Source organism: Thermobia domestica, chromosome 9, assembly GCF_964235325.1.
Source record: "Thermobia domestica chromosome 9, izTheDome1.hap1.1, whole genome shotgun sequence".
NCBI lineage: Eukaryota > Metazoa > Arthropoda > Insecta > Zygentoma > Lepismatidae > Thermobia > Thermobia domestica.
The window spans coordinates 269,202,293-269,212,676 of NC_137462.1; the positions used below are offsets into that span (position 1 = coordinate 269,202,293).

The following is a 10,384-nucleotide window of genomic DNA, read 5'->3' on the forward strand; positions in this document are numbered from 1 at the left end:
AGTATTCCCCCCCCCCTTTTTTTCATCTTTAGAGATTAGGCGGTACCTTATAACTGCAAATGCCAACCTTCCGAAAAGTGTAAGAAAGCAGATGTAGGCTTTGTTAATACGTACTTTCAGTGTCCTCCCCCTCTTCCCGCCGGCACACGTTTTCTGAAAGAAACACTTGCATGTAACACACTGGTTTCAACAAGTCTTAATTTGCCCTCTTTGAAAATTGCCGACTTAACATTTGCACATAAAGAAACTGGATACCGGTAGGTAAAATTATAGTGTCAGTGAATAGGTAACAAGACAAACCGCAACAAAGCTGAAGAAATACTTTACGTAAAACTGTATATTTTAGTAAGCTCAAAATAACATTAGAAGATGAAAAAGAGTCCGGTAACGCAGCATAAACCAATACCGAAAATAATCTCCACGTACATTCAACTATCAAATTAATGAAAGAAAACGGTGGTACAAGCTAAGCAACGTTTCTTATCGCTGGTTTGTTGCTTGGCCTAAGGTTCACCGTCACTTTCAGCAGCGAGGCTAGATGAAATGTGGATCTAAATCTGAACATGGGATCCGAACCATATGAATTCCCATCCAGATTCAAGCCCGGATCTTCCGTGCCAAAGGCCGTACGGTAACCACATAGCCACGAATGAGCTCCTGTAAACATACCGAGTCTAACCATGCTAATTAAGGAAAGTAAGTTTTCTAATTCAATAAGGTGGCAAGTTTTTACTTTTGGTCATTTCATTCATTTTATTCGATTCAGTGATTTGGATCTTTTGGTTCCGGTTTTGAGAACGTATCTGTTTTAGGTTCGTTACTGGTATCGAGTCACGTGGTGACTTACTGTTGATGGTTATTGCTTTTCTCTTTGAGCGTGAAAGTGTGGTGGATATGACTTTACTCATGTGCTGTGCTTCCCTATTGCAGGTGTATTTCGCGCGTGTTGCTTTGCGTTGTATGTTACGTTGTTTTCCTGACAGTACATACAGGGGTGTAGTCACCGGGGAACCCTTTGGGCTCAGGGCCCCCAAAATGACTAGCTTTTAATACATCATCGTAAGATTACCTCGCTTCGGTCATTTATAAATAACGTTTAGATATGAATTGCTGATTTGAGAAACGTCATAAGTCAATAATATAAATAATGCCGCAAACTAATGATTTGTGACGTTTCTCAACTCAGGGACACTTGTTGTAGCTCGATATTGCACTTACTATTAGCGTGACTTCTGACATCACAACCCAATGAATCAAAGCTGAATGTAAACTCATTTGCAGCATATGGCTGACTTAAGACTTTTCTCAAATCAGCGATTCATACAATTAATAATCTACGGTAAATTATTTACCAATCCTTACGTAGATAGGTTCTTTGTACGAGGGCTAAAATTGAAAAGTTATGCACAAAGATATAACGTTTGGTCTGGGTCAGTAGTTCTTGGTTAAGCACAATAAGCTTAAAAGAACAGCGTTTTCAGCTTTCCGGGCGGAAACCAAAATTTTCCGCTCTTTTCAGGCTTCAAAATCACTAGTTGTAAGACATTTTTTTGGGCTTAGCTGTCCCCCCTGAGAAACGACGTGCCCCTCCTATATGAACCTGCTGGCTACACCCCTGAGTACATGTCTAATGTGAAGAATATTCCTTTTGACAAAGTAGAAATATATCGGTCGTGAAGGTTAGTATGTGTCAGTGAAGTTTACTCCTTTTCAGTGGTTATTCATAGCGGTCAGTGGAGACATTTAACTCTGAACCACTCCTCTCATTTCATCAACTGCATTGGTAGATCATACACCCAAAATACTGGTATTAATAAAGTTTGATGTCATTCGAGAATGAGTTTATGCCGTACACATGGTTTGGAAGAAATGGTGATGCAGTTTGGCTATTATTTATGAACTAGAAAATTCTGTTCTGGTTATAATATTGGGGAGAAATATTTATTTATGAATGAAGTAGCCGAACTATATCTACCACACTAAAATTTCAGGTATTTGTGTTTTTCATATATTATTTTAAGATACATAGTTCTGATCGGGTGGTTTGGAGGCTTGTTCGTTTTAAGCACGTAATTTTGTGAACTGTTCGTACGATATTAGTTTTAATTGTTGTTCAGGGGAGCTTGCTCCCCCTCATGTGTATAGCCTAATATATGTTTCATATTTTAAATTCATTCTCTTTTGTGTTTTTTGGCACTTTGGCGTTTGGGTATTATGATTTCCTTATGTTTTCTTATTGTCTATTGTGTGTCCTTTATAGCAGACGAGATATATGGTGGTTCTTAATGTATTTATTGGTTTTATTTTATACATTGCACATTTCAAATTTTGATAAATTTAAAACTGTGTTATTATGGGAAATTAGCATGTTGTAAATCCACCGGAAATTGAATCTGGCAAGGTTTAAAATAATTGTAGAAACATTACAATCTGAACCACCACGATTTCTATTGGATTCAATGCATGAGGAGCTGGTGCCTACCTAGTAATATTTAAAAAACTGTTCCAAGGAACCAGTTCCCTATGAATCGAGTAATTGAACGACTCATTTACTGAAATGATCCAAGTAAAAAACTTGCCCAATAAGACTTATTAATAAATATAAAAACTGCCAAGAAACACTGCATTTATAATTTATATTTTTCTTTAACCGTTAACTTATAATCCACTCTCAGTTTACTACTATCAGGACAAGAACCTTTTATTGGATGAGTTCTTTTCTTTAATGCGTGTAATCCTTGAAAGAAATGTGAATTTCAAAAATATGCGTGGTCGTCTTCGAAATTGGTGCCTGCATTCAAGAACTTACCCTGTCGACAGTACATTTATATCCTTAATTGAGTCTCAGTAAATTACATCTTTACGTATCAATGTGGTCAAATTTTTTAATAGAAGTAAATTATCAGTAACTAAAAGTAAGGCAGTTCTCAATGTTCATATGGATGTTGTAGATCCGTAGCAGTAGCAAACTTTAGGGAGGGTGACTGGGCCCAGTGTCTTTTAAACAACTGTTACGCATCATTTACTGAGCGGCACAAATTTACAGTTCTGCTTGTGAGTACAAACTTCATCTATGTTTTAATTGTTCCACTTAAAGAATCAACATACTAAGTTCACGTCCTTGCACTTCATGGAGAACTCTAACGTTTTACCTTTGCACATCGTATGTATAGCATCACGTCTAACAAGCTAAAATACACATTTTTGGTGTAAACCAAATATTGTGTGTTTATCTCAGGAAAATCTGTTGATTTTAGGCCAACTCATACATGAATATTTACGTATTTGGTATTTCTTTATTTACTTTATTTACAACCTACTGTAAATATACACACTTTATTATTGTATTTATTATTAATTACAACCTTACGAAATTTCAGCATTAAATGTTAAAAGAAAGGATTTAGCCTATTACAATTCCTTAATTTGGTCATGTAAAAGTTGCAAGTTCGTTATAAAATATCCAATTCTACTTTTAATGCAATCAGTAACAACTAAAATTGAAAATAAAGTTTCATTATAAACTACATACCTTGCCAAGGACACCATTTTATTCGTCACAGAATTCTATGCTCACAGTATAGAAAACTTCAGTTTTTCACTAAACGCAACATCTCCATTTTAAGCACGGTTGCCAAGTCAAGCTGAGGTTTTTGTTTCTGAGACATCGTTGTAAATTTACTATATGCTATTACAGAATAGCTCGTTTTTAAACTCCAACATTTTTGAGAAACGAACTTTATGTACCTGTTATTCCGATCAAGATTTTATTTTTTATATGGATAAGCTTCCAATGTAAGAACATGTATCTAATGGACATAAGCGAAAATGCTGATCTCGGTGTTCACAGTGTGACTACTTTGTGTTGTTCTGGTTGATTGGTGCATAATCACTGATATAGAGATGGACAAATCCAGATTTTTGAATATCCGGATAGTAAAATTTGAGAAATCAAGATTTCATATGAAATCCGGATATTGGAGGAAATCCGAATTTTGGATAACACACAGATTTTGGCAAGAAAAAAATATTTTATACACAATTCTAATGTAAAATCAGAGTTATTACTCTGCCAGTGGCATAGCCTTGTGCAGTTCGCAAGAGCGCGGGAACCACCAAGTATCGAGGGCTGTTCGTTGCTCCTTAAGATATTTAATAATATTTAGAATATTAATATATTGTCGTTTCGTTTCTATTCTTCGTTTGCTTTATCCTTGCGTATATGCATTCCATCATCACACCACGTTCACAACAGATAAGCGAGCGTGATAGGCTGTTCTGTATGTAGTGTACAGAAAGGAAACGCGGGCACTTGAGGGGAGAACTGCGGTCTCCTGATATTCAAATCAAGATTTGCACGAGCAGATTTGACAGCACTGTTGTTGACTTATTTCCAGTAATGTGGCGCTTTAAACAGAATCAAAGAATGAACTTCTGCGTTGACAGCTGTTGTTGACTAATTTCCAGTAACAATGTCGCTTTAACAGAATCAATCAATGAACTGCAACTTAAAATATATAGAAGAATGTAATAATACTATATAACTCATTCTTTCAATCAGTTATCTATATTTCTTTTTATCTCAATTTCTAGTAATGAAAATACACTAACGGAACAAACAAAATTACGGCTTTCCGAGATCATACCAAAGGGAATGGAAGGATTAAAACCCTTCCCCATTTTTTAACTTAATGCAGAATAAAATTAAATTTTAATTTATTTTCAAGACTTTTTTTTTAAATATGTGCAATCTCTGATTTTTCATTAGGCTACGGTTTTTTCTACCTGAATAAAATGTTTGTAAGTAAAGCGAATAGCTTATCAAAACATGGTGTACTTGGTAATATTCCTACAATGGGAAAACCTTACCTTCTGTATTGTGGGAACCTGAAGGAAATTTTGGAATTGATGTTTTTCAGCATTCATTTTTAACACATGCAAAATAGAAAAAGACCAGTATTGAGATTTTCAGTAACGTACGTTCAGCTGTAACCGGAAATGTTTTTTTATATGGAGGGGGCCGGGACAGTAATGAAGTGTCTTGAGATAACAATGCAAAATTACATGGACAAAGCGTCCCTAATTAAAGGTGCCTCTGGAACTATCATAATAACTTGATACATTGCATGTTTCGTGTATACTGTTAACAGTTCACTAAAAAGCATACATGACAATTCAAATATACGAGTTGAGTTGATTTTGAGTTCAACATCTCTTTCAGCAGCGAGGCTATATGAGACGGGACCTACTGATTAATTTGGAATCTGAACCGGGGTATGTTTAGTACAAGGGGTCCAGAAGCACGTAAGAAACACAAAATTTACAGGAGAAACGAGTGATGCAAGTACTTAGACGTAACATAACGTAACCAAATCTAACATAAACTAACGTAAGCTAACCTGAACTAACCTAAACTGACGTAATATTAGTAGAAATAAGCGAAATTCTATCATTTTTTTGGAAAATTATGCGAGACTCCTACACTAATATAACACAAACTAAACTAACCTAACGTAACCTAAACTAGCCTAACCTAACTTAAACTAACCAACCCTACCCTAAGCTAACCGAATATGAACAGAAATTACCACAATTGTAACATTTTTGAGAGAAAAGAGCTGGACCCCTTCTGCTAAACATAGGCCTCTGAACCACATTCTCTCTGGGAATCGAATCCGGATCTACCATGCCAAAGGCACGTACGCTAACCTCTTAGCCACGAAGGAGCTCTTCAAATACACGAGATAGCAGATGTTTGCAGTCTTGATACTAATGGAGATTACATTTAGTATATTGAGAAATTGATGGTGAGTTTGTAGAAAGAGAATGACATACAACAAAATTCGTGAAAATTATAGCAAATAGTCCGAAGTTGACTTCAGAAACGGAAAGTTGTGTTACCACATTAAAGAACATGAAAGCATTTAAAGGAGTACCATTGCTCAAAATAGTTTCAGTGCGTTAGCTATAGTATCAACAGGAAAAAAAAATTAAAAAACTAAACTTCAGAAGAGTTATTGACAGATTGATTGCCCAGAAAAACTTGGGAAGTAATTTCACATACGAATGAAATGGAGCATTTGTTTATAAATTGGTACTTTTCATGATAAATATATTTATGGTTACTTTCATTGATTACTCATAGTTTTTCTTATTTAGAATACTGAAAGAATTCTAGAATAGAATTTTCTAACGACTGTGAACTATCGAAAAATTATGTCACGAGACGCCACTGTACTCTTCAATATAACTTTGTGAAAGATAAAGCAGAACACTATTTGTACGAACAGAGATCAGCAAATTGATTACAGAACAACATCTTTGGCCAACAGTATTGTCACATCTCGATCCAGAACAGATCTGCTTTTATTTCGAAATTTTAATATCAAAGATTGTTATATGTCTGATTCTGTATGGATCATTCTATTTAAAATATCCTAATTTCAAGGCATAGAGGATGTTACAGTTTACGGCCCACAATTTCAGGAAATTTTCTGAAATTCTTACTGGAGGTTCCGCCAAATATATGTAAGTTGATTAATTGTTCTTGATTTTTCCCCTCATATGCATACAGTAATAGGAAATGCACAAAAAGTTTCTCCAACGTGTGATCTTCTGTATATTCTGTCTGCTGCAATAAGTTGTTGTCTTCATGATTCTCTGTGTTACAAATAGTAAAGTGGGGAATGCCGGTTGGTGGGGTAATTCCGATCTTTAAATTACTCAAAAGTGACATGATCTGGTGACCTAGACTATGCTTACTCCTCTAGCAGGATTCATAAAGTACTCATGAAGAGGAAAAAGGACCTTTGTTCAGTTGTTCTGTGCAAGTGATATCGACATTTGTTTTTTCTTGCTTCGCCTTGTAAATTTTAGTATGGTTATTTTGCCTAAGTATTTGTTATTTTTCTAAGAATCTCATCAACCCTACATTATTCCATTCTTTTAGCAAATTAACGCTGTGTGTTTCACTCTATGTATTTGGATGTTTAGCCTGCATGTCTTTGTTTAATATAAAATAGCAAGTCAGGGTAACTTTGATCAGAGGTGATCGGAATTCCCCGATGTGTAATAATGTAACTACGATACGTAGAATATTTTTAATTATCGTACGGAGTGATAGTAGTACGTAGTTTCTACTGTATATATATATATATATATATATATATATATATATATATATATATATATATATATATATATATATATAAGTCCTATTCTTCTTAACAGCTTGGATGAAATTTTGTGGGGAGAAAAATTTAAATAATAGAAAAATCAAGTTGACAGACAACCAGTTTCCAACCCGAAACAGAGAAATGCCTAATTAGGGACTCGTAAATATGTAAATAGACATATATGCCTTAATTGGATCTATCTTTGCAATAAGACATTGATTAAACATAGTGTCATGAAATAGTTTTTATTCGGAGTTTCTATAGTAACTGTATCAATGTTAAGAACCTCAGGTCCAATGGGGCTCACATCTTCTATTTGCCTGCTACCATTAATATGAACATTTATTTTTAAGGTCAATAAATTTACATAGTATGCTGTTCTATTGTATGGTTTGGGCACTTTTTTCATCTGTAATTGAAACAGATAGGTCTATATTGGTAGGTGTACAATGACTGAGCAAAACTCATGTGATGTCCAAAAGTCATGCGATTTTTTTTATTCTGTATACTTACTAAATGGTGATCGAAATTCCTCCAAATCGGGGAAAGTCCGATTAAACACACCTCCGAAAATAAACGATATTGTAGGTTTCTCTTGCTTGTGAGCTACAACATGAAAGCAGTAATTTGTAGCAAAAGGTTCGATAAATATATTTTTACATTAATTACTAGTAGTTTTCCCTCCTCACGCATTTTCCCTTAAGTGATCGGCATTCCCCCACTTTTCTCTACTATCAACCGACCGGTGCCTGGTTCTTTAGTCAGGCTGGACACCTTTTGTTTGGTCATTTTATTTACAAGATTTACGCGTGTATATTTTAGATAAAAATATATTGATTACTCAATTAATAGACTTGATAGAAATTTGTCAGTGTGACCAGAACCAAATTTAATGAACAATGTGCATCATCATATTCAGCCTATCATTCCATTAAGTAATCCTTACATAGAAAAGATTAACAATAGAATGAAACATGTACGGAGTAATAATAGACCGCTAAACTTTTAGTTTATTTCCATATCTCCATAGCATGTATTGAATTTTTAGATAAAGAAGGATAAAAGCCAAGCAGATTCTTGACTATGCAAAACAGGTCCGTAGCCAGGGAGGTAGTAGAGCGGACACTGACCCCTAAATTATTTTTTGTTCTCTCTAAAGTTACGCTGAAGAGAATTTTCAAACTGACTCAAAAGCAATGAAATTCTTGAAATTATATTTAGAATATTAAAATTCAACTTTGCAAATTCTACTCATTTCTGTGTAAAATTATGTTTCTTGCTAGATGCACCAAGCATCCTCCATTGCCTTTACCCTTTTCTAGAATTTCAAACCGTACCCTATTGTTGCAACCATGACAAGCATTATATAATCAGATATAAATTAAATTTATATAATCAGATAACAACTGACGTGGACACTTTTTTAAGTTACTCAGCTTTTGACAGAGTAATTACACAAATTCAAAATAACTAAAAAATTAATTAAGAAACTAAAGGCTTACTAGTTATTTAGAAACTAGTTTAGAATTAAGAAACTAGTTTAGACGAATTATTAATGTATAACGTTCAAGACACAAAGTGTTTATAGTATACTCTTAACTTCTGATTTCCTTAAATTGGGAAAAATTAAATTTTTGGATATATTGCAGTCACTAATCACGTTTTCTATTAAATCTTTTTAGAAACAATTACAACCAAATTTTGTTTTATATTTACAATGGACATCGACATGGAGGCCCGTAGGAGCGATCCAAACATATTATAATAGTTCTTCACCATACTATAGTTCATTTGCAAGCCTGTTGTCAAACTTTTAGGGGGCTCGGGCCCCATGTCCCCCGTGGATACGAGCCTGCCGACATGGTGTACATTACGATAAAATTTTAATTTCTTGTCTCCCTGTGATTATATTAGTAAAATTTCATTCCAAGTGCAACAGCAATAAAAATGTTTTTAAAAAATAATTGACTTATAGATTACTTATTAATACCATAGAGAGAGAGACATTGGGAGTAAGTTTTATTTTATTTAATGCTTAAAACAAATGGTAACAATGTGATAATATGAAAAAGTTAGGAGTGACAACGCTCCAGTTTGAGTTTGGGACAGAAGGAGATTATGGGAGCGCAGACATGTTTTTCGCCTAGGGTATAAAAGATCCTAGAGCCGCCCCTGGATGGATGTAATGCAAACAGAGAGAAACCTGGACTATTATCCTCAGAAAATCTGTTATTTAGTGACTGTAAACGAGAATCGATGTATGGGACAAAACTTGCTCTGCGATAATATTCTTCTGTGCAAGTAGAAGGGGGATTAGCACGATGAACTTGTCGAGACGAAGTTCTTGGAACTGTTAAGTGAATATCAAGTTCTTTCGCTACACAATTACACTTTGGAAAAATCACTTGAAAAGTTTCTTCTGTGTTTACGCTGTGATTTCTCAATATACCAATCAACTCATTGATACGAGACTTTGCTGCCATTAAGTTCAATTGAATTCCTTGTAAAATTTGAGCCACTGACTCAAGATAGGAAGAATAATTACTGATAATTACGAAAGAAACTATGAAACTACCTGTAGATCCTGTATAGAAAAGGCGATAAGAATTGCTTCTTATATGTGAAACACGAGAATTTATAGATAAGTCTTCTAATGCACGCATTATTTGAACGAAGTGTTCAGAAAATATGCTATTGTATTTAGAAGTCCATCTAGTATCTGAAAGTAGTGGGATGCTAGGAATAAGTTTCCTTCTCAATGGGCTTTCACGAAAGAAATTAATGATTTCTTTAACAGTGTTGGCGGTGTTGCGTATGTAGGAAACGGAACACAATTTGTTAAGAACAAGATTTAGCTTATGTGAAGCGCAGTGGTGAAAAATACTTTTGGACATTTTTCCTAATAATACTTTGCACTCCATTACTACATCCTGCCATGATAGAACAGCCATCAAAGCCTTGTCCAACAAGTCCACATTCAGATAAATCGATCTCCTCTAAAACCTTTAGAATTGTCTCAGCAATGTGTTCGGCATTAAACTCATCTAATGGAATGAATCCGATGAAGTCTTTGCGTATCTTATTTCCACTGGGGTCATAAAATCGAATTCCTATCGTTAATTGTTCTATACCCGCAATATCGGCTGTTTCGTCTGCCAGCACGTTGTAGCACTTGGTAGACATAATCTTAGGTTTTATAAAATTTCGGA

At 34.7% G+C, this 10,384-nt stretch overlaps 1 protein-coding gene across 1 annotated transcript in view; it reads right to left on the reverse strand.

Moving 5' to 3' along the window:
- Bx42 (Puff-specific protein Bx42) overlaps nt 1-3,691 on the reverse strand; it is an 88,288-nt gene extending 84,597 nt beyond the window's left edge. Inside the window, exon 1 of the mRNA XM_081726040.1 lies at nt 3,533-3,691. Within this exon, the coding sequence (XP_081582166.1) occupies nt 3,533-3,549 (17 nt within the window). The 5' untranslated portion in view covers nt 3,550-3,691. The remainder of the gene's footprint in view (nt 1-3,532) is intronic.
- Nucleotides 3,692-10,384: the final 6,693 nt, after the last annotated feature.